Genomic DNA, 26,452 nt, shown 5'->3' on the forward strand with positions numbered 1-26,452 from the left:
TTCTCAGATTATGGGAGAAGAAGAAAGAGAGAATTTCTTAGTCATCTACCATCCACTCAGAAGTCACAGCCAGTCTGCCCGATGGCTGATATCAGAGGTCTCCGCCCCTGGGTTCCGGATATTTTTATGATCACTGTTCGAAAGGGACAAAGAGATAAATGTCCGAGAAGACCTCCACTAGAGCTTGAAGAGAGCGGCCTTTCTGTGCGGCTCTACAGGAGGCCACAGGCAGCATGGCTGCAGACGTGGCTCCGGGGGATCAGGACGTGGCAGAGTCAAGGGCCACAGAGATCTGAGTCTGGACTGTGGTCTGTCAAGCACTGGCAGCAGCGCCTGCAGCAGGAAACGGAGCTAGTACCACGGGGCTCAACAGGAGCGCCACGATGAGCTAGAGTTGAGAGCCTGGCACGGCCCTGGGCACAGACAAAGAGCTCAGTTAACAGCAGCCCCTGTTATTATCAATTTTACTTTGACTTCCTTAAATGTATTTGGTCCAAATTGCCTTTTGCTCTGAGATAAGCTTTGAGCCATCTAAGTACATCACCAACAATATGATAATTGTCACCTGAATCTCACAAAACCCAGGGAGGCAGAAAGGGTGGTGATTGTTGTACCCTTATCCCAGATGGGGAAACTGAGGCTCAAGGAAAGAAGTGACTGATCCAGTGTCACAGCCCCAGGTGGCAGAGCCAGACCTAGACCTTGGGTCTCCCAAGTCACGAAAACACACTTTCCTTCATCCCCCAACCTAGTCCCCAGTCACACCCAAGCCACACGTTCTGAGTCCACATGGACAGGCAGGGTGTCTGGACTGCTGTCCCCAGCACTGAATCCCAGGCCTGGTTTGTGTTTAGCACAGTCTGTCAAATGAATAAACATCATGGACTCATTTGAGAATGTGATGGAAATGAGAGACACCATCCCCAAGAAAAATGTATGTGTGGCCACATGCATAATGTACATTTCAAGGGGTCACAGACCCTGGTTAGGAGGCCTTGACCTAGGTTTTCAGAGGCCTCTCCAGTGCTGAGCTCACTAAGCTATCCAGGATGACCTCATCGCACAACCCATCTGCCTGGTGGAAAGGGGGCCCTCGGGCTTCATCTAGGAGATCACAGACCATTATCCCCCATGTCTGGGTCTGTGGCCACCACTGCTCCAACCACCCAGGGCAGGGGCTGCCCAAGGCCACACTCCTATGTGGCCACCAGGACACTCCATGCAAGTGCTCTTTGTATTTCAAAAAGAGAACATTTATTACTTATTTTTTTCCTCATTAGAACTGCCTTTACGGCAACACAAAGTAAAGCACAACAAAACTTATCTGTAGACACAAGGGGAGCACACTGACCACTGCTGGCCAGAGACCAGATGAGGCCCCGTGGAGACTCACACACACACAGCACAGCCTTTCTCAGGGCTCCTGGACCTGAGAAAGTGCCAAGGGTGGCCCGTGTCAGGCCCAAGCCCTGCTGCCTCACGACAAATACAGGGGCTGATACCAAGGAGATCTGGGGTGGGCAGCGGGGGTGCAGGAGCTGGGCCAGGGAAAGGAAGTTATCCTCACATTTTGATAAAGGCAATCCTACCCCACCTCTCACCCAGGCACTCCTGTCTGTTTTGATTCAGATGCTTAGTTAGATACGGAGATTCTAAGAAACAGTGTGTTTACTGGGCTGGTGACACCTGCTCCAACTATCACCAGAGACTTAAGCTTGGTAAAGCCAGGCCTGGGAGGCACCTGAGGATGAAGAATGTGCTGGCAGCTTTGCTGGGAGCCCCATGGAGGTGAAAGGGGAGGAGGGGAGACTCTGAAGACAGGCTGCTGCTGCTACGTCCCCGACCTGGGGTCGGAGCATCAGGAAGGAACAGCGTGATGCTTATGAAGTCTGGTTCTGTTTCACTCTCTGAATTAGCAGACTTCAAACACTTCCATTTGATTTCCCAGAAATCAACAGAGAGACAGCTAGCAGGGCACACAGGCTCATGCCAGTTATGTGAGTAAAGGCACCAGATGGTTTGTTATGAAACACATTTTGGTCAGAAAATAGCTGGGGCTTTTTGGTTCCTGGGAGGTCAACAAAGCTACAAAAAAGGAGGTGTGAGTTGTGAGAGGTGTGGGTGAGAAGGCAGCTTTGGCACCAGATCTGGGTTCTACTCTTGACTCTACCCCTTCCAGGCGTGTGGTCTCAGTTTCCTCATCTAGAAACTGGCAACCAAACATTCGCAAACAAATCTAGGTGTTAGGTTTCACGCACTATCTCAGGAAGTATGGGGAGGTGGGGCTCAGGCCAAACAGCAGCGTGGGAAAACTTCATCCACGTGGAGGGGAAAGGGCAGGATGGGAGCTCTGCAGGAGGCGGTCACACAGATGACCCCCACGGTCGGTCGCAGGCAGACTCTGGGAGTCCAGAGCAGCCAGTTACACTGGTTCCAAGCACTGATGGAGACTCTGGGCCTCGTCTCTTGGAAGAAGGCCAGAAAGAAAGCTCTATGCAACAAAGCACCATCGAGGAGCTGGGGGCCACACCTGCTGTGTGTGCTTTAAAGTGACTGCCACATGTTGTCTTTGGTCAGGGGCCGCCCCTCTGTCTCTGAGAGTCCCCAGAGCCAGGAGCCCAAGCCCTGGCCCACTGGGCCCCTCACGGAAGGAGGGCTGGATGTCACAGTCTTTTCCCGCGGCTGTGTTGCCCTCCTGTGCTCAAAGGATGACAGAAATGAACGATCTGACTACTTTCAGTAAGGAGCAAGGGCACCTCCAGGGAAATCTGGGCCCTTGAAGAGAAGGGACAAGAAATGCTTTGGTCACCATGCTGACACCCACGGTGGAGCAGAGCTCGCTCAAGAGAGGGCAGAAAGCTGGTTATAACACTGCGCTCATGCCTGATGCAAAACCAGCTTCTGATTTGAACCAGGAGTCACTGAATAAATATTCAAGGTATCTTTCAGTTCTTAGAGAAAGAACGGGGTTAAAAAAGAATCTCTCCTTCCCTCTGCTTGACCGGCTGCAGCTCTGATCTGCAGACGGACAGTGGCTGGGGTCCTGGAGCTGGCCCCCGCCCCCGATGTGGGTGGCTTTGGTTTGTCACGTGTCCTGTCAGCCCCAGGCCTCAGAAGTTGAAGAGGTCGTCTGGCTCGGCGCCACTGCTGTCAGGCTTGTCCCAGTCGACAGGCGAGAGGCACTGGGCGTAATGAATGTCCTGTGCTGTCAGTCCAGTGTCCAGGACCTGAGGGTTCGTCCGAGATTGGGCAAGCCTGGAAGGCAGAGGTGTGTGAGCTGGGGGCCCAGGCAAGGGGCTGGCGGGGCCCCGAGGAGCCGGTCCAGCCTGGCCAGCACCAGAGTCAGAAGTGAGAGGATGTGGGTAGGAAAACGGCAGGACACATGGCCAAAGAAGCAAGACCCGGATGTCAGGAGAGGTGGAGCCTCTAACCAGAGCCTACCCTTGAGGGTCAAGGGGCTCATAAAACTGTGGGGCAGGCAGTGACGTTCCCACCACGGAGAGGCTGGGGCACCCACACCGTCCACAGCTCCATCGGGAAATGCCAGGAAAGAGGAAAAGGGCAGCGCTGCCAGCGCAGAGAGGGGCATGCGTGGGAGAGAGCCTGGGGCAACCATGGAAGACCACTGGCTTTAACTATGTCCAACACAGTGCTGTTCACAAAGTAAATTCAAAAAGGGGCACAACTGAACGTACCAAGAATAGGGAGAGTTAAATAAATTACAGTCCATGTCCTTAAAAGAACATGAGGCAGTCAGTGAATGAGGTGTTTACAAGGAGTTTTTAACAGCCTGGAGAAATGCTCCTGGTACACCAGCAGTAAGTGAAAATCAGGACCCCCAAATGCAAATATGACGGGCTGATCAATGCAAAAAAATGTATATGTATCGGATTAGCGTGAATTAAGCCCCAAAGTCAGGGCTGTGGGATTATGGGATGGTGTTATTTCCTGTTTAACGCTTTGATGATTTTCCAAGTTGTTCATTAAGGGCACAAGACACTTTAGTAATCTGGAAAAAGTGAATGAAAGATTTCCTTCAAACAGGGGGGTTGTAGTCAGCCAGAGAAGCTGGGAAGATGGTAAAAAGAATCATGAAGGGGCCACACACACTGCTCCCCCGACCTGGGCTGCGTCAAGAGGTTTCCACTGGCTCTGGCAGGAAGGGGATGGGGAAGCGGGGGAGGGCTGTAGGGGGCTGCTGAGGGTCACAAGGGAGAAAGGAAGGCCTGGCTGACCAAGGCCCAGTGCTCGGAAGCCTGAGCTGCCCGGGCCTCTCCTCAGCCAGCCTTCTTGGTGGTGTGTTCCCAAGCTGAAGGCAGCCATGGACAGAGATGGCCCCTGGGAAAAGGGGAAATGCCACCAGCCTCTGGTTAGACCAAATATGTCCTAATGGGCCTCACATCCCTCCTCTACATAATGCTCCATGGGCTTAATTAAACACTGCCTTCTCCCTGCCCCATTCCATAAATGCAAAACCTCTGGAAGGAACAAAGCCTGCAAAATCTCATTTTTGAAGGCTTCACCAGGTGTAGGAAGAGGAAGCCAACCTGAGCTGTAGTGTGTTCAGTTCAGCTCAACCTGTGGTAGAGCGGTCACAAGGAATAGCTTTTGATTCAACAGCAAGAACTTTCTGGCAGACCTAGCCAGATAGTGAGCTCCCCACCCCTGGAGGTATCTGAGTTGAGATTTTTGCTCTGGGGAAGGTCAGAGTTCACATTCTCAGACATGGCAAAGGGCCCTGGAGACCAACCCCTAAGTGCCAGGCCTCTTTGCCCAGCACCAGGAGCCCACCTAACGTTACCTTGAAAATGCTTCATCCAGGCCATCATCCAGCTCCTTGGGAAAAACAAAGCAGGAGATAAGAACCCTCAGAGGGGGAGCCCGTGCTCACAGCCAGGGCTTCTCCCAGCCCTGGGTAAGCTATAGGGACGTGGCACACAAGTGTAGGAGTCTGGTGGGCACCTAGAGGAGCAGGCACAGGCAGGCCTTCCACCTGGCTACTGCCACCAGCATCTCAGCACAGGGACCCAAACCTGGGATGTGGGACAGGAGAGAGGGCACCTAGGTGCCTAAACACCTGGGGGTTCAATTCCCAGCTCTGCCACAACTCAACAACACCTTAGGCAAGTCACTGCTCCTCTTTGAGACTCAGCTTTTCCTTCCACCAAATGAGGGGGTTGGACCGGATGATCTCTACAGCTTTCAAATTCCAAGAGGGAGGATGGGAAGGTAGTTTTCTTGCTTTCACCCACTTTCAGAAGCTGAGCCCAAATTCCAAGCTCACAAGGGATAGCTGATGGCAGGAATGCCACAGCCTAGGTGGGAAAACAATCCCCAAGGCTCCCTCCACAGCCTCCGGGAGGACGGGCAGGTGGCAAGGCTGGTTCCCAGACTGCAGAGAACAGGCTCACAGTGCCTGCTTGGGGGACACTGGGTGGCCCCCAACAGGCAATGGGATTTGATAGGTTTGCAAGTCCATCAATGTTCCAGATTTTTAAAATTAAAGAGGCGTGCATAGCACAGGGAGATCAGCTTGATGTTTTGTGACCACCTAGAGGGGTGGGATAGGGAGGGCGGGAGGGAGGCTCAAGAGGGAGGGGATATGGGGATATATGTATACATGTGGCTGATTCACTTTGTTGTACAACAGAAACTAACACAACAGTGTAAAGCAATTATACTCCAGTAAGGATAAAAAAAAAGATTTTGCAAAAATGTAAAAAAAAAAAAAAAAAAAAGAGACATGACAAGTAAAGTAACGTGTCACTCTGCAATAGATCCGGGAATAGAAAAAGGACATTGGAGGGACAAGTGGAGAAATGTGAATCAGGTCTGTAGATTATATAAGTGTTGCATAAATGTTAACAATTTTGATCTCTGTAACATGGTTATGTAAGATGTTAACAATTGAGGAATCTGTATGAAGAGGAACAGGAATTCTTTGTACCATTTCTGTAATTTTTTTATAAGTCTGAAATTATTTCCAAATGAAAAAACTTTCTAATTTTTTAAATAAAAAAATTATGTTCCTCTGGGAGATTCTGCAGGCAGAGGTCATCATCATTATCACTGAAGAAGTGAAAAAGCTGAGACAGAGAGAGGTCAGAGTGCTTGCCCCGGGTCACAGAGTGAGTCAAGGGCCAGGCTGCCTGCCTGAGTCTCAGGCTCCTCGTTCAGAGGGCCGAGGGGGAGAGGCTTCAGGAGCAAATTGCCCATGTCGAGAACAAGGGGGCCTTTGGTTGGTCCTGCAGTGGGCAGAGCCATGGATGCTCAGGCCAAGAGGCCAGGCATTGTGAGGAGACAGCTGTGCCGGGAGCCAAGCCTGTTGGGGACGCAGCCCTAGGTTCAAAGGGGACATTGTTCATCCCCTACCCTGGGTCTGGCTGCTGGGCTGGGTCAGGCCCTCCTAGAGGCCTGCAAGTCACGGGCGCCAGGGTCTGCACCCTGGAGCTGCCTTAGGCCTCATTCAGGGATCAGGCCAAGGCTCACTGGATCCTGGGGGGTCCCCAGGCCACATGATCACTCACCCAGACAACGCTGTTGCTGTTTAAGGCTTGAGGTCGCAGTGCCTCGTCCATGTTAGTGGTGTTAGCGCTGACCGGGGACAGCGGGGCCTTGGCTGTCTCCTCCAAGTCCAGCAGGTTCCCAGTGGCGACCACTATGAGGGGTCAGGTGCGTCAGGAGGAGAGGAAGTTCCTGTCTCCCAGCCCCATCTCTTGGCCCCATCCTGGAGCCTCCTGGGCTACCCTGGTCCTGACTCTCTCCTTGGGCATGGCCTTTCCAGGTCTATCACCCAGACCACCCAGAGCCTCACCCTTGCACCTCCCGAAGCAGTTGGACAGCTGCCCACAGGGTGGGAAGCTCTCTCCCACTCATGGTTTAGGCTGAAACGCATATTCACAACAGGTATTAAGTTTTTTTTTTTGTTTTTTTTTTTTTTTTTTTTTGTGATATGCAGGCCTCTCACTGTTGTGGCCTCTCCCGTTGCGGAGCACAGGCTCCAGACGCGCAGGCTCAGCGGCCATGGCTCACGGGCCTAGCCGCTCCATAGCATGTGGGATCTTCCCGGACCGGGGCACGAACCCGTGTCCCCTGCATCGGCAGGCGGACTCTCAACCACCGCGCCACCAGGGAAGCCCAGGTATTAAGTTTTTTAAGAGATGACACAACAAGATGTAAAGTGTATAGGGAGAGATGTATACACAGATTTATATACCTGTATAGGGACATATCTGGAGGAACATGCACCAAAACAAGTAATTTTTCCCCTTTACCTGCATTTGCTAATTTCTCTATAATAAACAAGCATTATTTATTTAACAACAAAACAAAGATAAAAACCCAGGAGTTTACCCCAGCCCAGGAGGGAGGGGGGCCCTCTGGATGAAGGGTCCCATGCCATGCAGCCCCTCCCCCGCCCAAGACTCACGGCTCTTCAGCGAAGGGGTGCTGTCTCGGCGGCCCCCACCCAGGACGTCCCCTCCGTCTTGGCTGGTTTTCTCCCTCTTCTCCTTCTCTGTGAGACCAAGGCACAGCGCGTTGGAGCCCCCGACCCCAGAACTCCATCCCTAGCCATCACTGGGCAGGGGTAGGCTGTGGCCAATCTCAGGGGGCAGGTGTTAGGTCTCCAGAACGGAGAAAAGAAACTTTGCATATTTCATTTAATCCTCACAAGGACCCTGGGAGAGGGAGACAACTGCTCCCAATTCTTCAGATGGGAAACTGAGACTCGGGCCTGTGCAAAGCCACAAACCAGATAGGCGATGAAGCTGACGATCAGTCCAGGCCTGACTCCAGAGCCTTTACCATCCTCCCCGCCCCTACTGCTCTGCTGGTCTTCTTCAACGCCCCTGTAAACCCCACCCACCACGTCCACAAACAAGACTCACCTTCCCTGGATACCTGCCAAAACTCAAAGGCGACTTTGAAGGCCTGGGCTACTGTGAGGGTGACAGCCTGGGCCTGAAAAACAGGAAGTGGGGTCGGGGAAGGGGTACAGTGTTAGGCATGTAAAAGCAAGTCTCAACTGGAGGCCCAGTGACTCCAGGCCAGGCCCACCCTGGCTGTCCCAGGCTCTGGAATGCCTGATGGGCGGAGGCAGAGTCCTGGCCCCTCCCATGTCACCAAAGCAGATGTAATGAGGCCACACCTTCCCCAGGCAGCTGGGCCCCATCTTCACTACCTGGAGCCCAGCCAAGATTCCCACGGGTACTCCAATCCCCACCTTGGCAATGGCTATTCACCTCTACTTTTTTCCTTTGCCTTTGAGTTCCCCTAAATGCAATTAACTGTGAGGCTTATTTCCTCCAAGAAGTCCCCCCTCATTACTTGAGGACTGCACACAGTAACTTAGTCCTTAAAATGAGAGAACAGAAAAGCCAGAGTTGGAAAGGGCCCTGCCACTGCCTGAACGAGCCACAGCTGGAGAGGCAAAGGTTAGACTCTGGTTACTACTATGCTGGCTCAGAGGGGCTTATAACTGAATGCCAGAAGGGTAGTGGGAGGCTTCTACATTTCCTGGCAGGAGCAATATGTCAATGAGGGCCCAGGGCAGAAGACTAAAACCACCCAGTGCCATAACCCACCTGTAAAGAAGGGCCACACCTTGTCCCTCAACCCCTGGGGGACTCCCATCTACTCCTTCAAACCCAACAAAATGTCACCACCTCTCTCACGTCACATCACGTCACAGGCACTGGGCTCCCACAGCCCTGCCTATCTCTCTCTGGTGTCACGCATATGAAAGTGTCACCCGCTCACATGCCTGTGTCACCCCACCTGGGTGCTCCCTGAAGGCAAGCATCAACTCTGAACACCCCTAATTCCCAGAGTCCTCCAGGGGTGTCTAGGATGGGGGCTAAATTGCATTTGCTCGGGGGCAGGTCTCCTGAGGCCTTACACTCCAACCAGGACCTACCCTTAGCCCACCTTCAACTCAGCCCTTTCCTCTCTGATTCCAGTTCAGGGTTAATCAGCTCAGCTTCTGGGAGTGGAAGTCCCAGAGCTCGCAACTGTAGCTAGAAGGGACACGTAGCCTCCTCTGCAAGCTCGGCCTGGGGAAGAAAGCGCCAGACTCTTTCAAGTGTATGACAAGTTCAGGCCCAACCAGCCTCGGCCCCACTCCCTTCGCCTCCACCAGACAACTCAATTTAATTGAGAAATGAATCTGTGGCTACTGCCTTTAAAACTTTTTTTAAATTTAAAATCCCTAAACAAGCTGACTGATCCATGCCAATTAAATTTCACAAAGTATAAAATCTCATTTGAATGTCTCTGTCATTTACATTTTTGATGGAAGTACGGGCGCTTTATGGCAAAACTTAAATATGGTAATTAAGTATGAAACTCTTCACAGCTGTTTACAATTTAAGCTGTCACGTCTGGATCAAGTTTAATAGGCCCAGTTACCATTGAGAATTGCCCATGAAATAAAAATATGGGCTAATTACCAGCCAGAGTCCGATCACTATACGCCCAAGCAAGGGCTGGTCACCCAGTGTGGCAGGGAGATGGGAACGCCATTATTTTTTGCCTCCAGGAAATCTGAGGGCACAAGCCTGACACTGTTTTTGCATAAATCTGCTTGTTCATTTGCATACATCCCTGCCCTTTCACCCTGAAGTCCTGAGCTGCAAGTTAAACCAAATATAACTCAAGATGCAGATGCATGCAGGTGGCTGAAAGCCCAGGCTGGGCAGAGACTGGGAGGGGGTGGGTCGCGTTTTCCTGGGCAACTGCAGGAATCTGGGCACTAGCGATGGAAGGGCTGCTCAGGCCTGCCCACCGAAGAGCCCTCCTTGACTCCGCAGGCCAGAAGCCTGCCCCTCCTGAGTGCCTCTGGCCTGTGGGTCTGTCTTATTACCCTGACCAGGTGCTGCCTTGCCCAGTTTTTGATGTCCCTGTCTTGTTCTGGGTAACCAGGCTGTTTGCTTCTCATGGGGACCAGGTCTAGCTTAGGGCTGCAGACCTGGGCCGGGACCCTGGAATCCAGGACCCCAACCAGGTTCTCAAACCAAGTCGGGCCAGGTGCCCTGTACAGCCCTGCTGCCCAGAAGCATAAATCACTGCACAAAAGGATGACCTGAGGAATGCCAGTGGCCTGGGAGGGAGAATAGCCCTGCCGCACCCAACCCCAGGTAGAATTAGGGAGTCCACCTGTACTGCAACCCTGGCCGCCCCACCAATGCCAGCAACGGCACCTTCACTTCAGAGCCCAGAGGCTGAAGTGCTGGCTGAGGCCTCCCAGGTGGCCACATGGAAACATTTCCTTGTACAGAACCTTATCCTGGCCATGCCCGATAGAAGCCACAGGGAAAGAGAGGCCAGGTGGTTGGGCTGCTTGAGCTGAGCTGAACCGGTGGGTGACCCAGAAAGGGACCCGTTTGCCCCTCAATCTGGGTGGGTCCTAGGCTTCTTGCTCATTCAGGCAGCCCAGCAAGGAAGGGTGGGGATGTGGAGACTCTGGGCCCTTGGCCAAAATGACTGAGGGCTATGTTAGCATCCAAACTCAAGGCTCCCCGGAGGTTGACTCTACCTAGCCATCCACCCAGGCTCTGGTGACGTCTGAATCCCCAACCCCCAATCATACCACTTCATTTTGCACCTCTGTGTCTTTGCACGTTCTGATTCCTGTGCTGGAGTGCACCCACCCTCTCACCACCCTGCCCCATTTTTCTTGGCCTGGCAAACTCCTACTTACTACTCATCCTTCAAAGCCCACCTCAAAATGTCCCCTTCTCTGAAAACTCTTCATGTGCCACCTCCAGAGTGACTTAATAACCTCCGCCTGAGAACCAAGCTCCCTGTATGCCCGTTACTGAATCTCAGCTCTTGTCTCCCATTGCCTCATTCGCATCTTCACGGCCACCCTGGGTCCCCAGTGCCCGACACAGAGCTCAGCCTGGGACAGGCAGCAGCAAGCATGTGGAGGGACCTGCCAGCAGGCAGGATGCCGACTGAGGCGCCCATTTCACCTCCTGCCCCCTCCTCAGAAACGTCCACTCTGCCCTGAGAGTCTCAGGGTCTCCAACGTGGCCAGACCACGAGGCCATAACACACTGGCAGCTTGGGCTCAGCTGAGGCCTTGGGAGCCACAAGGACACCACACACATCAGGTGGTCTACTGACACCGCCCTGGGCTGGGCTGTCTCTCCAAGGGGCCTCCCCAGGGCTCCCTGAAATGGGGAGGCCAGGCGGGAAAGGCTGGAGATGGACAAGCCAATATCCAGCCGCTCCTGATGCAGATGAGAATGGGCCAAGAAAAGCGAAGAGTCTGGGCCCTGGGTGTCCAGCAGGAGCCCGTCCCTCTGTCCGATGGCTCTGCTGTCAGCACCAAGCAGTGGCTGGCTGTTTTCCCCAGTACCTGACCTCTTGGGCTGGGGCAGACTGGTTTTGTTCAAGCCTGTCTGAAGTCCTCTGGCCCAAGGCCAGGCTCCCTTAGCTGCTGGGCCGGCACCCACTTTCTTTTACCCCCGACCTCCCCATCCCAGAGGAAGCCTCTACATGTTGGGAGCCCCTGCACTACAGCAATGGCTGAGGGCCAGCTGCCCCTGCCCAGTACCTGCTCTGGTCAGTGGGGAGGAAGAGACAAACAATGGGGACATAATGAGCTTGTTCTGTGGGAACAAGGCTGTCACAGGAGAAGCCACCGCAGCTCAAGGACCTAGGGCATCATAAGGCCCTGGGTGAGTGGCTGGCGACACCGAGTCTGCAGGAAAGAAACAAGGTGCACAAAAGAAACTGAGACCTTTCAGAACAATCCTGGAGGTCACTGAGGTGACCTCCTCATTCTGTTGATGGCATGCAGCCCAAAGAAGGTCAGGGTCTTATCCACAGTCACAGAGGATCAGGCCCTTGGTCTGTCTCCTCCTACAGTGCTCCTTCCACAAGACCTGTGGTAGGCTGAATCGTACTCCCTCCACCCCATCCCACCCCCGGTAAGATGTCCACATTCTGATCCCTAGAACCTGTGAATGTTACCATACATGTCAAAAGGAACTTTGCAGATGTGATTAAGTTAAGGACTTTGAGATGGGGGATTATCCTGGATTACCCAGCGGGCCCAATCACAAAGGGCCTTATGAGAGGGAGGCAGGGGGGTGAGAGTCAGAAATAGCAATGTGATGACAGAGCAGACAGGGAGACTGGAAGATGCTCCACTACTGGCTCTGAAGTTGGAGAACAGGGCCCTGAGGGGTAGCAGAAAGCCTGGGTGGGGTGGGGGTCACTTTAAGACTGTGATGTCCTGGATATGTCCTTGATAACATGGGGAGGGGAACGGATCCTGTCTCCTTGGCTATAAGGACCATAGGGCACAGGAACTGGGGCTCTGGGCTTCATACAGAGGTTAACAGAGGCCAATACGAAATCAATAAATGTCGGGAACCTCCTTACAGGGCGGATACTCAGACCTCGGAGGCCTCAGAAACAAAAACTTCAAGGCCAAAGGCTGACTCCCTCCGGCTGCTTGCCACGAAGTTCAAGACAAAAGCCCAGAGACCACTGAGGTCCAGCTCGTCCCAGCTAGATGTGTCAGGGTGGCCTGGAAATGGGGTAGGGGACTCCTGGCTCCTCAAAGCCATGCAGGGAGAGAAGAAACGTGGGTTTAGACCCTCTGCTAGCTAACTGCACCCTCTGCTAGATGACAGCTAGCTACCTCATCTTCAGCAAGAGAGCTTACCTCTGTGAGGCTGTTTCCTCATTAAAAATAAAAATAAAAACAATGAACGTAGTTACAGCGCCCACCTTGCAGAGTCGTTCTGAGAAGTAAATGAGATGATACCTTAAAGATTACCACTGAAACAGGCACAAAGTACCAAAATATGGCCATTTCCCTCCCTTCTCTGGCCACAGCAAGCCAGGTCCTCTGAGGGCCCTCGCCTTTGTCTTTCACACTGGGTACCTCTGATCACCAGTCTCTATAGACTAATCCCTATAAGGCCCTGCACCTTATAGTAACAGGAGAACCCCCCACCCCAGATCTCAAATCCATCAAATCACATTATAGAGAGGAAGCGGCTCAGGGCACTCACTGAGAACGAGGGCTTGTCGCTGCCCACAGGCCAGCTGAGGGCAGCCCATCCTGACAGGTGGCCCACCTGACTGTAGCCCTACACGGTGCCCTCAGCTCTCAGCACCCACTTGAGGTTCCCAGGGATTTCAGACTTTCTTTAACTGATGTCACCTTTGGGTCCTGCCTTCCCCCCAGTCAGGGCCCCCAAGGCAGGGTTGTCAAAGCAAGGCTAGAGCCTGCCCAAGCCCAGGCTCTCCCCACTGACCATCTTCCGCTTGGTGCAGAGGAAAGCGTGGCACTCCAGGTTCTCGTTGTGCTGGCTCTGTGCGATGTACGCAAACACTTTGTCATGCATCTTGTCTGCTGTGCAGTAGGAGATTCTGAAAGGCAAGTGGCAAGTGTCACCAGACTCTGGAACAGGGGCCTGACCGCATCCCGAAAGCCCCTTAGAGCATCTCCCCTGAGTTCCAGAAAGCCTGCCATCCCACTCCACCAGGGTGGGACTCTGGGCCTAGCATCCTGGGCCATCCATGGGGTGTGGGAGAGTGGGAAAACCCAGGCTAGGCAAGAAGGAGTGGTGGTAAAGACTGGAGGAAGGGCTTCCCTGGTGGCGCAGTGGTTAAGAATCCGCCTGCCAATGCAGGGGACACGGGTTTGAGCCCTGGTCCGGGAAGATCCCACATGACACAGAGCAACTAAGCCTGTGCACCACAACTACTGAGCCTGCGCTCTAGAGCCCATGAGCCACAACTACTGAGCCGCAACAGGAGAAGCCACCGCAATGGGAAGACCGCGCACCACAATGAAGAGTAGCCCCCGCTCACTGCAACTAGAGGAAGCCCAAGTGCAGCAATGAAGACCCAATGCAGCCAAAAATAAATAAATTAAATAAATAAATTAAAAAAAAAAAAAGACTGGAGGAAGGGCACATCTCCCCTCTACTAAGCCACATCCCCAAATAGTAGTAGGTGAGCCCTTACCAGGCAACGTTCTAGATATCACCTCACTGAATTTTCAGAACTGCCCTCTGAGATGGGTTCTAGTACTACCCCACTTGTCAGGTGAGAAAACTAAGGCTAAGAGTTTCAGACCACCGAACTAGTTTCCGGAGGCCGTAACCACTGCCATGCTGCCTCTTCAGAGTTTGTGCTAACCAGCTGGAAAGGGGGGCAGGACACTACCTTGCCCACAATGCCCTTCACCTCTACCTGCCCTCCCTTTGATTACACCCCTGCGCATGTCAGATGAGTTACAGGCCCATCTCTCCCAGGGTAACTGAGACTACTGACAGCTTCTCTTGGAGCTGTGGCCAGAGGAAAAGGAGCTGGGAGTAGGGCGGGGGCCTAGAAGGGAGACACAGCAGCTCTCTCCTCTTGAAACACCCTCTCCCCCAGTGTCTGATCCCTCCCCGCTATCTCCAGTCATCCTGGGAATCCCAGTCAGAAGAGGAGCTGGCAGCCCAGAAGTGGGACAGGAGCTCAGCAGACTCCCTCACCTCATGCAGCCCCAGTTTCAATCACAGGCATTGACAAAGGGATCAGCACCACTTAAAACCCCCAGGTAGGCAGAGGGAGGGGGTGCCAGGTTCCCAACCACCTCTTCTCCAACCCAGGGGACCCAGCCTCCTGTCCTCAATGCCTGGGTCTTCGGTATCAATCAACTAGATCCTGCTATTTTTCAAGCCCCAGCAAGGCGCCACCTCCCAAGTTTCCCCAGGCAGGCCTCTCCTTCTCTGGACTCTTGGGAAACACTTATACTCTATCTCCCATGTCCTCTGCGCCATCCCCTCCTAGACTGGAAGCTCCTTGAAGGCAGGGGCTGGGTCTGATTCCTCACCCGGCACAGACCTCAGCAGAGCAGGTACTTGGACACCAGCTAGAAACTCTAAAACCACGCCCTCAACACACATCCACGCTGACCCCCTGCCGCACAACCCCAGTACTGGCTTTGTTCCAGCCAGCTGAGCCACCTGCTTGGAGACAAGGCAAGAGAGTACAGGGACGAGAGGCCTGACAGAACTCTGGCCTCGGTGTCCTGGGCGTAGCTCGGCCACTATCTCACCACGTGGCCTTGGGCAATTCCCTCTCTGGGTCTCACCTGGAAAATGGACCTGAGCTGCCTGTCTCTTCCAGCTCTGAAATTTTACAACTGACCAGCTAAGAGAGAGGCAGGGACAGCCTGAGGCTCCAAGGGCCGGGCCTGTTGCCCTGTGAACAGCGCCCACCCCCTACAGAGATCATCTACACTCTGACCTCAGACTCTGCCTGAGGCCTCCCTGGACGCCTGGCCAGATGTCCAGAGCTGAGCTGCTGCATTCCCAGCGAAAAAGGCAGTGACTGTGCAACTCTCTGCTCCAAGCCTGACTCAGCAGCACACTTGAGGGGTGGGGTGGGGGGCAGGGGTGTCCCAGGCCGGCTGCAACTAGTGATAATGGCAGCAGCAACTGCCATTTAGCCACATGCTCATTGTGAGCCAGGCGCTGGGCATCCAGGGCTTCCTAACCGCACACCGGGCGGGATCTGTTTCCAACCCCACACACAGATGAGGCAAATAAGGCCCCAAGGTCACCCAGAAAGGAAGTGGTAGAGTCTGGATTCAGACAAAGCACTCCATCCACTGCCCCGAGCAGCAGACTGAATGTGGGCAATGCTGAGCATACCTGTAAATGGACACGTTCTCAATGAGCTGGTTGGTGATGTTGTCGGTCAGGATGATCCCCCGTGGCGACACCTTGAGAGTCACCTTCTGCAGCTTCTTCCCACTGGCCTTGGCCTTGGGGCAGACGTGGGTCAGAGGAGCCTACCTGCCTCACTTGGGACCCACCCTTGTGGGCTACATCCAGCTGCTCTAAGCCCCAGACGCGAGGCCCACGGGAGGCCTCACCTTAGGTGACTGGCAGACATGATGGGGAAGACGGTTCAGCCAGCACCTTCTTCTAAAAAAATAGGGACAAGTGTCACTCACTGAGTACCTGCTGCCTGCCAAGCACGGGACCTCGAGTCATCCTCACAGGCGGCAGGGCTTTGCCTCAGAAGAAAATGGACTCAGAGGGGTTAAGGGAGTTACCCAAGGACACACAGCTAGGAGGGACCTCAGACTTTGAGGGCTGAATGCGCTGTCACAGCCCAGCAGGATGGGGACTCCACGCTCCACCCACTGTACCTGCCAGGGCCTGAGCAGGGGGTGCCGAGACCACCAAGAGAGGTGGACTCATAGGGCACATGCTCACTCAGAGCTGGGGAGGAAATCCAGTCCCTCAGGCCACAGGGCAAGTGGCTGGGTGCCAGCAACCCTCCCACTATCCCTCCCTGGCACTAAGTTACCAACCCTAGGCCGGTGGCCTGAGCTGAGGGGAGGGGAGGCTTAGAGAGGCCACGGCCACAGCAGCTGGAGAGGAGGACACTGACCGGACCCTGCCAGCCCAACGGCTGCCCTCTCGAGTCTCTAAGCTGGACGCAGGGGGATGCAGGGGCAGGGCAGCTGCAACACATTCAGTCAGGGTGATATGCAGGGGATGAGTGCTGTGCCCCCAACCCCCAGAAGGAGCTACCCCCTCCTCGTGCTCCCACCCCCCACCCTGACTGGGCTCACCGTGGCCACGATCCTCTTGACGGCGGCGGCCGACAGCTCCTCACCCTTGGGCTGCTCCACCAGCGTCATGCCCAGGTACTTGAGGCTGAAGAGCATGCCCTCGAGCAGTGTCTCCCGAGTGTCTGTCCAGTTCTCGGGCAGCTCTGGGCAGAGGAGGATAGGCGCTCAGACCCCGCTGGGCAGGGCCCACCACAGCGACAGGGTCTGCAGCCCCCGTCTCCTAGGAAGACCCAGCAGGGACACTGGGGTCCCCCATATTACTTTTATCTTTAATAAAGGAATAACATTTTCCAGTACGTACCAGACACCATGGTAGGAAGCGTTACATGAAATCTTCTCATTGACCCTCATGAGAACCTATGAGGCAGACACTTTTATCATACCCATTTACAGACAAAGACTCTGAGGCCCAGGAAGGCGAAATCACATGACCAAGTCCACAGAGCCAGCAAGTGCAATAGCCAAGAATCAAACTCTTATTTTCAAGTCCAAAGCCCAAACTCTTAACTTCAACGTTAACACTGGCTGAGGGCAAACCATGCCATTTTCTTATTGAATCTTCAACGCAATCCGGTGAGATGGGTATTATTCCCACTTTATGGATTAGGAAACTGAGGCTCAGAGAGGTGAAGTCGTCAGACAAAGGCCACATACAATGAGTAAAGGGTTGGAGTCAGAATTCAAAACTGGGTGGTTCCCATGGCCCCAGCCTGGCCTGCTTTTCTCCATCTGCACAGCCACAGAGACCAAAAGGTAGGGAGGAGGGGGACCAGGAAAGAGACAGCAGCCCAAGGAGGGTGGACGTGGGGTAAGGCTTAGTGGGGAAAGGGGGAGGTGACTGCTCAAAAAACATCATAGGAAGGCCACTGAATCCGGAAGACCTGGGTTCAAATCCCAGCTCTGCTTCCCCCCACCTGCATGGTCTTGGGGAAGGCCTCTCTCCTCTTTGAGACTAATAATGCCTGGGCTATAGCAATGGCACACAGCAGGACACATGGGAAGGATCCTCTGAAAGCTCTGATCACGACTGAGGTCAGGAAGGTTGGGAAATGAGGGGATGAGCCTGGCTCACTGGGTGGTGAAACAGACCAGGAGGGAGAGTTGGAAAGAGGCCTCCATTTCATCCCACCCATGGTGAGAGAGGGCCCTGAGCAGGCAGAGGGACAGGAGGGGAAGTGTGGTCTTCACTGTGGGAGGGTTCATACAAGAATTCACAGGAGTACCTCGTCCCCCAAATTGAGACCCAGGTGAGCAAGAATTTGTTAACCTGTCATCCAGAGCCTGGCATGCAGCTGGCATTCCTGAGTGAAGGAATCCAGACAACCCCAAGGCTTTCAGGCCTGCAATGCCTCCAACCCCATCCTCAGCTCTGGACCCTGGACCACTGCCCTCCAGCCTCTGCCCTTAGGCCTCCACCTCACATGAAGCCAGCCCCCACGGAGAAGACCCCAAAGTGACCCCATCCTCTGTCCCATCAACCATGAGTCTATTTCATTTGATCCTCCAAAGAGAATCAGAAAGTCCCCGAGGTGTCCCAGTCAGACATGGGCCTTGCTCTCAAAGAAACCAAGAATATTGCCACCATCAGGGCAAAACAGAGCTACAGTAACAACAAAGCAGCAGCTCTTACCATTACCTCTAACACTCACGGCTACCTTGCAAGCTGGCATTCTTTCATTCCCATTTCACAGAGGAGGAAACTGAGGCTCAAAGGACAAGTAATTTGCCAAATTAGTTGTCTATTTGACACTTAAAGCCCAAGTTCCTAACCATTAGGCAAATGCTATCTTAACAGGAGGCAAACTACCCTCAGTTTAGCAAAAGGTCATGGAGAAGTTCCTAAAGCCAGAGGTATTTCCCCCCATAATTCTTAATTCCTGAGGCTTCCTCTCTGTAGGGAGATGCCTAGACCACCACTTTCAACCCCATATTCATCTAAGCAAGGATGGCAGACTATGTGCTGCCATGCCTGTCGCCTGTGTCCTTGGCAGACATTGCTAATCAACTGCAGCCCTATTCCCTCTGATTTAAAGGCTTTGAATTATTTCTCAATAAAAGGCTCCTGGCTGGCAATACCAATCCATCAGGGGTGGCCTTGTTCATCTCATTACCCATCCCTGCCCCACTGCGAACATCCTTCCTCTCCCCATTTTCATGTCTTCTCTCTCCCATTTCCGCCAGCTCAGCCCTTTCCTGGCCCCTCTCCAAAGCCACTTCCGCTCCCTCCATTCCAAAAGGGCCAAAGCTTGCCAAGGTCACAGACGACCTCTTTGCTGTCAAAACATTCCCCAGTATCCCCTGACCTCTGAAATGCTCGGCATTTTTCTGCAATCCTCCTTCCGTGGCCTGACCCTTCCCCTCTTCTATGGCCTCCTGGAAGACAGCCCTGGTAGACTGGTTGCCACTCATCAGTCTCAGAGACCCTCTGCCCAACCTCCTCACTTGACAGATGATAAAACTGAGGCCCAGAGAAGGATGGGACTTGTGCAAGGTCACACAGCAATCAGAGGGACCCCAGCTCCCAAAGTACTACAGGCAACTCCCACAAGGACTGTCGCGAAGTTATACGTTGCTCAGCCTCGCCTCCCCCACAATATCCCTGCACGCAAGCACACGCACACACATGCAGGCGCGCACACAGCAGAGGTTCCAATCAGACACAGCTTCTTCCCATGACGTAACATTTACTTTCCCACTTCTGTGCCTTTGCTCAAGGAGCTCCCTCTACCAGAAATGCCCTTCCCTTTGCTTGACTGAAACCCCTCGCACCCAGCCTCCTCCAGGAAGGCCTTCTTTGAGGCAGTATAGCCTAGTGGTTAAGAGCAAGGGCCTTAATCCTAGAATCCACTGAGTGAGCCTGAGCAAGTTAATTACTTTCCCTGAGCCTCAGCTGTCTCTTCTATAAAGTGGGAGAAGCAAAAGTCTCCAGCTCACAGGGCTGTGGTGACCCTTGGATGAGATAATAACACGAGATATAATGAGACAATAAAATGTAATGTGCTTAGCACAGGGCCCCACCCATGGTTTTGCCTCCTGGGGCCTGTCCCTCCTGTCAGGGGTTTCTCTGCCCCTCCTGAGTAGGGATCTCCTTCTCTTCCTTCCACAGCCATATCACCACCACCAAGCAGCTGCCTGCTGGGTGTTTTCCTCTTGAAGGGCTGCAGTGCATGTCTGCCTCCCCCAGGAGCTAGTATGGAGAAGAGGCATCCCTGCTCAGTGTTGCTGCTGTCTTATTCTACTTCTCCCTGCCCCTCCCAGGCCCAGCAGAGTTCCTCCTGCCCCTCCAGGGGCCTCCACGCCTATACTTCTGGGCATGATTCATCTCTTCAGGGAGGTGTAAGTTCTCTCACACCCTACGCCCTCCCTGAAGAAATCAGAATCAAATAGCACTCCATAAAGACAGAGGTAGGGTTCACTGCCACACTGGCCCAGTCACCATCCAGCCACCTCAGATAGGCTGGAGGCCACGTGCTCCTTCCCAGGAGGAGCCCAGGGTTTCAGGAAGAGCTCCCGGAGGCCCCCAGGCAAATACAGGCCTGAGTCCACAGCGCTGTTCCGGTCCTGGTTATTTTGGGCCCTGTAGTGGGTAATGACTGCACTATTTTAACTTTACGATTTTACAGACGACCTGCTGTCAGAATTAGCTGGGGATGGGTGGACCATATGCCCAGTCTAACTTGTAGCTGCAAACATGTACTCTTTTCTTATTAAGAGGGCCCCTGCCCAGGAGTCAGAGTTCTTGTGCCCCTTCTGCTGCCCTGGGAGACCCAGCCTGGCTGGTGCCTGGAACATCAGAGCTGCAGCCAAACCCATGGGCCAGGGGGGAAACCTCCAGCAGGGGTCCTGGCCTCCAGCCTCCTCCAGCCTGGTGGGGAGATGGCCTCAGGAGCCACAGAGTGACATCTCAAAAGAGGACCCAAGCTCTGCTGTGACCTGGAGTGTGGCTGCTTCTCTAGGCCACAGTCTCCTTATCTGACAAATGGGCTCAGGCCTGCAGGAACATCATCAGAAAAAGGTTCAGCATGTGATAAGTGCTAGGCAAATTTGAGAAGTTGTGGGCTTCCGTGGTGGCGCAGTGGTTGAGAATCTGCCTGCCAATGCAGGGGACGCGGGTTCGTGCCCCTGTCCGGGAAGATCCCACATGCCGCAAAGCAGCTGGGCGCGTGAGCTGAACCTGCGCGTCCGGAGCCTGTGCTCCGCAACGGGAGAGGCTGCAACAGTGAGAGGCCCGTGTACCACAAAATATATATATATATAAATAAATAAATAAAAATTATTTAAAAAAATTTGAGAAGTTGTTAAGACTAACAAAAGAAAATAATAATTTAAAAAAGTTAATTCCCTGCGGTCCAGTGTTTAGGACTCGGCGCTTTCACTGTGGGGGCCCCGGTTCTATCCCTGGTCGGGGAAATAAGATCCTGCAAACTGTGGGGCACGGCCAAAAAAAAAAAAAAAGATAATAGCAGCAGCTACCATTCCTAAGTACCTACTTATACTATAAGAAAAAAATATGCTGTCAAGGTTAAAATGATGAGGTCTGGAGACAGGCTGTGGGGTTCATAGTCACTCTACCTCCCTGGTCCTTGGTTTCCTCATTTAAAAATGGGGACAACAACTGTACCCACCCTATGGGGTTGTTGTGAGGACGAAATTAGTATACACGAGGTAGGCTTAGAACGGTACCTGGTAGATACCAAGTGTGAGTGTTGTGTCATTACCAAGGGTCAAGTGCAAAGAGCTTTAATGTGTACATAGCCATTTGCAGTACTTTATGAGAAGAGTCAAGGATATATGAGGACTCCCATTTCACAGATGAAGACGCTCAGAGGTGTCTGGCCATGACTTACAATCCACAGTGCTGGGCCTTGAATCCATAGCTGTGCTCGCTGCCCTCTTCTGCAGCCCGCCAAGGCCCTTCCCATGAGCAGGGCCAGGCTCGGGATCATCCAAGAAGAATGGGTATCCTGCCCTGGAGGCTGCCCGAAAGGAGCGTCTGGCTCACTTTCAGTGGGCAGTGGGTGACCTGACTCCTTCAAGCCACACACCCCTCCTTCAGCCGCCAGACCTGTGAGAAGCAGCGTCCCAACCTCCAGCTAAATGTCCCTTGCACTTGCTGTTCCCTCTGCTTGGAATGCTGTTCCCAGATTCCTCCCTCCTTGTACTGTATTCATATGTGTGTTCCACACCTTCTCCGAGAGGCCTTTCCTGACCCCCTGCACTGACACTCTCAGTGCCCCACCTTTATCTCCTCGGTGGGTACCATTTCCACACACGCCACCTGACACGCCACTCTGACGCAGATGCCCATGGGGGCTGGGGCAGTAAGAGCTCCTGTTTCCCAGCAGCCCCACTTCCACCACTGACAGGAACTACCCCTCAAATGGAGTAACTGCTCCAGAGCTCCCCACAGGGGGCGTCCCAGCCGCCCACAATGGAAACTGGCTTCATTTTGTCCACTCTTTGTACTCCTTTCCCTTCTTGCTTCTCTTAAGAACATTTCCTGGGATCTCTTCCCAAATTGGTGACTTTACTCACAGCCTTATCTCAGCATCTGCTTCTAGAAGAACCCAAAGACACCACCCATCATTTCCTCACCTGCTTTATCTTTCTCCTCTTGGTGTCACGACTACCCACAAGCACCCCACTCATCTGCACCCTGGTCGTGCTGTCTACCTTCTCCCCCAGAGGGCTTGCGCTATCCAAAGAGAGATGGACGCATTCCCCAGACTCCCCGACACCTCTAACAGTGCCCGACACACAGTCAGAGCTCAATACATATTATGGTTTGGGGTTTATTTATATTTTTCATTATAAACATTATAAATAAGGATGAATAGATCTTCCGTCGCCTGCCTATCACCATGAACCAGCTTTGTTGAAACGTGCACCTCAGATTTTTTACCCATTCTCATGGAGTTCTCTGACAACCCGAGGAGGAGCCCTCTTGGAAATAAGGGGAAAGGGGCCTTAGGAGGGGCCAGGGTGAAACACCCTTCCAGGCAGCTGGAAGATAGGAAAACCCAGGCCAGGGACTGAGACAGAATATTTATGGTTCCGAAAGAGATGGGGGAAAAGCCATGTGTGGGAGAAAGAGAGAGAGAGCTCCTTCAAAGTCAGCACTAACTGGGAGACAGGGGGCCATGAGGTTCAGGGCAAAGAGGGCTGTCTGCTGCTGGCTTTGCTCTGGGACCTCAGGCAAGTCCTTCTCTGGGCTCCAGTTTCTCTGCAAATAAAACAATGATCACCCTAATCCCAGCTGAGGACCTTGAGGGGTGAGGAGCAAGTCACAGACGATAGCGGGTATCAAGTCTAACCTTGTATACACTGACGTGTATAAAATGGATGACTAATAAGAAAAAATAAATAAATAAAAAATAAACATTAAAAAAGAAAAAAAATCTAACTTTAACTCCAGTGGCTTCAGTCTGGCCCCAAAACTCAAGCACAGGGCTCAGACCTTCTTGAGGGTTGGGTCCAAGGCCTGGCTGGGACACCACCACAGGCCAGGCTGCCCCAGCACTTCCACCCCAGACACACCCCATGGCTTCCCTCTCTACATGTGGCCATGTCCAGGCCAGTGACTCCACTTCCCTGAGGCTCCTTTATCTGAGAAATGAACCTGATAAGAATCCCTGCTCTGTCACCTCAGAGGAGCAAATGCAATAATGAAGGCAAAAACACTATGTAAAAGGTAGAGGGACAAAAGCAGTAGTTACCATTTATTGAACTCTTCCTCTATGCCAGGCAAAACATGATTTCAGTTAACCTGCACCCCCCAAAAGATATCTGTGGTGGGTACTCCTGTTATTAACAATTTACAGATCAGAAAACCGACTTAATAACCAGGGACAGGTGGGGATTCACCCCTCGCTTATTCTGCGTCCAGAAGGCTCCAGGATGGCACTCTGGGCTTACTGGGGTCTGCCTAATAGGAAGGGGGCGCTCCTCTTCTTTCCTCCACAGACGTACAGGCTCTGAGCCCCCCAAACTCTCTCTACCACATTAAGTATCATGTTGAAGGTCCACATGACAGGCAGTGGGAAGGGGAATGGGGGAGAAGGAAACACCAGTTAGGTGCCAGAAGGAAGTGTTATTGTCAACAACCTTCTCAACATCCCTACCGGGTTAGAACTGTTATGTCCATTTTGCGGATGAGGAAACTGAGGTTCAGAAAGGACAAGTGACTTGTCCAACATCAGAGCAGGCAGGAGAAACTCTTTTCCACCATCCAAAGTGGCTAACTCTCACCCTTCCCCATATTGAGTGAGGGATACCAAGGGAAGGGGGGCTCCTAAGTTTCCTTCCCTTGCCCAGAGCCCCGCCCCCCTCCCTTATCCCTAGAGAAAACTGCAGGGTTCCCCCACTGGAACAGGCCGTCATTCTCAGTCCTGATCAAATCCCACAAATATTTAAAGGAGCTATTTTGGGAGTCAATAAATGTGGGAGATGGGTGCATCCCTGGCCTAGTCCAGTCCTAATGGTCTCTGACCCTACCCCAACCAGTAGACACCAGCCCACGTTCCCAATGCCAGTCTTGTCTTGGTTTAGGAGGCAGGCACAGCTGGAACCACAGAGCCGGGCAAGAGGCGGGGCAGGGCAGGCTCCCTAGGCCCAGACACGCTGGCACTCCTGGGCCTAGCGAACTAGGGCTCCCCTGGCGGAGCCCTGGCATGCCAAGAGGGAAGGGGGTGGGGTGTGACTGTACTGACAGCAGCTTCCTGGTGCCTGGAGAGGCCAGGGTCCCAGGCGGTTGGGGCATGGGGGGCAGTGTGCAGGAGTCCTGGCTTTGACTCCATATCTACCAGGAAGGCTTGAGTGACCCCAGACAAGCCCCTCCGTTTCTCCTCGTGAAAAGGGCTGGGTTTCTCATGCCTCAGGGGAGCGTGCCAGGTGACGGGTTGCCTGAGAGTAACTGGAGACAGGGAGAGGAGGGGGAGCGGGGTGAGGTTCCTCCCAGGCTCCCAGACGCCCCTGGGAGAGGTGGCGGCAGAGTCTGCCATTCGCTCGGGCGCCCAGGGACATCGGAAGTTCATGTGGGGAGGTGCGAGAAACAAACAGGTTTCAAAAATAGCCAGGAGGCCGGCCGTGGCACCTGGACCCAGCCAGAGGAGGGGACAACGGGGTCTAGATGGGCCGGTGTGTGGTAGGTACCTCCCGAGACCCCAGGTTGAGCCTCGCCCCCAACTTCAAGTAGGTACCTGCAAACCCGAGCTCACACTGAGTCGGCTTCTGGGCGCCCGGGAGTCAAAAGGTAACCTCGTGGGTTGGACTAGGGGAAGGGGGCAAGGGGGCTCCCGCCGGCCGCTGACCTCGGGGCCAGAGTGCTGGGGTGCGGGTATCTTCTCAAGCCCCTGCCCCCTACCCCGGGTACCGACGCTGAGCTCCTGCCTCCCCTGGCTGTCCAAAGAGGGGACGTGCTGGGGTCGCGCAAGTCTCCTCCTCTGACCTGCAACCTCCCTCCGACTGCAGCCCGCACCTGGGGACCCCGAGCTCCGGTTTCTTCCCCCAGCTTCTGCCCTTCCTCCCCAGCCGCACGGAATGGGGACGGGAGTAGGTACACAGCTTGACCCTCGGCGACCCCGAATCCCGCAGGGCCGGGTAAGGTCGCTCCGGGGTGCAGGGAGCGACTCAGGCCCTGCCTCTCCCCCACCCGGGGCTCTGAGGAGGAGCGTCCGTGCCCCCCCGACCCCCGCCCGGCCCCAGCCGGGCCCCGGTGGTCGCGCACGCACTCACTCCGGTGCCGGCCGCCACCCCCCCAGCTCTGCTTGGCGATGCTGGGGCTCCTGATCAGCGCCCGCCCGGCGGACTTGAGTGCGTCCATGGCCGCTCGGGCCGCCGCCGCCGCCGCCAAAACTCCGTCAGGGAAAACTTTCCGCCGGGGCCAGGCGGCTCACGGGCTCCGCGCTCCTCCCCTCCCCTCCCCGGCGCGAGCTCCGCGCCGACGTCCGCCGGGGCGGGGCGAGGGCCGCCAAGGCCCCGCCCCCGGCCCCGCCCCGCCCTGTTTCTGCCCCAGTTCCCCAAGGCTGTCCAGACAAAGGGCGCCCCTGAGGCAGCGAGCCGAAAGCCCTCGACGCCCCCTCTTTTCCTCTATCCCCCCAAACCCCTTATTTCCCACCAGGTAGGAGGCTGAGGGTCCGAGACCGCATCTCCCTCCGCGGGAGGCGCTGGCCTAGGATTTCTAGACAGCTGAAAGTTACTTGGAGACCATTTTACAGATGGGGAGACTGAGGACGGGAGAGAATGGGCTTGTCCAAGAGGAAGGTGGTGTCCATTGCAGTGGGAGGCTTGGAAAGAGAGCTGACGGTGGTAGAACTTTGCTGGGAACAGGGCTGGAGTATAAAGTTCGCCTTAGCAAGACCCGTTGGGCACTTTACTCACCCAACAGACTCAGCCTGCTCCCTGGCACCACCTGGGCACTCTGGGCTGCCCCCTGCCCACCCTACTCCCCAAGTAGCCTCAGAGGTGGTGTGGCCTTGGTGTTATGCTCTGAGGTGTGGGGGAAGGAGTCTTAGTTCTAGCACTGACTTTCAGTGTGACTGACCTCAGGCAAATCCTTCCCCTCTCTGGGTCTTAATCTTTATCTGTAAAGTGAGATGAGATCCTGTCTCTAGTGATCCTTCCAATCTACCAGACCTTGACCCAGAGCCTGCCCTGCTTGATAGGAGGCACTTCAAGAGGAGTCTGGATTCTAGAATTCCTCAAGCACAGATGTTCTAAGTCCAGGATTTAGAATTCTCTCTAGAATCCTGTACCTTCCTGTCAGGCTTTACCAAAGGGAGTCAAAAGGAGAGCACATATATTCAGGCCACAGCCTGGCTTCTGCGGGGTGGGCATGTTGCATCAGTAAGG

At 54.0% G+C, this 26,452-nt stretch overlaps 1 protein-coding gene across 2 annotated transcripts; it reads right to left on the reverse strand.

The window, feature by feature from the left end:
- Positions 1-1,231: 1,231 nt before the first annotated feature.
- On the reverse strand, positions 1,232-25,579 carry LDLRAP1 (low density lipoprotein receptor adaptor protein 1). 2 transcript variants are annotated; one of them, XM_059082758.2, is made up of 9 exons: positions 25,337-25,579; positions 16,604-16,746; positions 15,672-15,784; positions 13,278-13,392; positions 7,890-7,962; positions 7,430-7,516; positions 6,528-6,658; positions 4,802-4,836; positions 1,232-3,255 (listed from the first exon to the last, which is right to left on the reverse strand). In XM_059082758.2, exons 1-9 carry the CDS (start codon positions 25,422-25,424, stop codon positions 3,111-3,113), a joined length of 930 nt encoding a protein of 309 aa, XP_058938741.1. In that variant the 5' UTR covers positions 25,425-25,579; the 3' UTR covers positions 1,232-3,110. The 2 variants fall into 2 exon arrangements, with proteins under 2 accessions (XP_058938741.1, XP_058938751.1); XM_059082768.2 differs by having other exon boundaries at positions 4,802-4,833; positions 25,337-25,537.
- Between the last annotated feature and the right edge of the window lie 873 nt (positions 25,580-26,452).

Source organism: Kogia breviceps, chromosome 1, assembly GCF_026419965.1.
Source record: "Kogia breviceps isolate mKogBre1 chromosome 1, mKogBre1 haplotype 1, whole genome shotgun sequence".
Taxonomy (NCBI): Eukaryota; Metazoa; Chordata; class Mammalia; order Artiodactyla; family Physeteridae; genus Kogia; species Kogia breviceps.

Excerpts from the sequence above, each read along its gene's own strand:
- LDLRAP1 (XM_059082758.2), bottom strand. The coding sequence starts at position 25,424 with ATGGACGCACTCAAGTCCGCCGGGCGGGCGCTGATCAGGAGCCCCAGC. Across the intron at positions 7,517-7,889 it reads TTGGCAGGTATCCAGGGAAG|AGAAGGAGAAGAGGGAGAAA; the intron begins GTGAGTCTTGTT and ends TTGGTCTCACAG. Across the intron at positions 3,256-4,801 it reads CTGGATGAAGCATTTTCAAG|GCTTGCCCAATCTCGGACGA; the intron begins GTAACGTTAGGT and ends TCTGCCTTCCAG.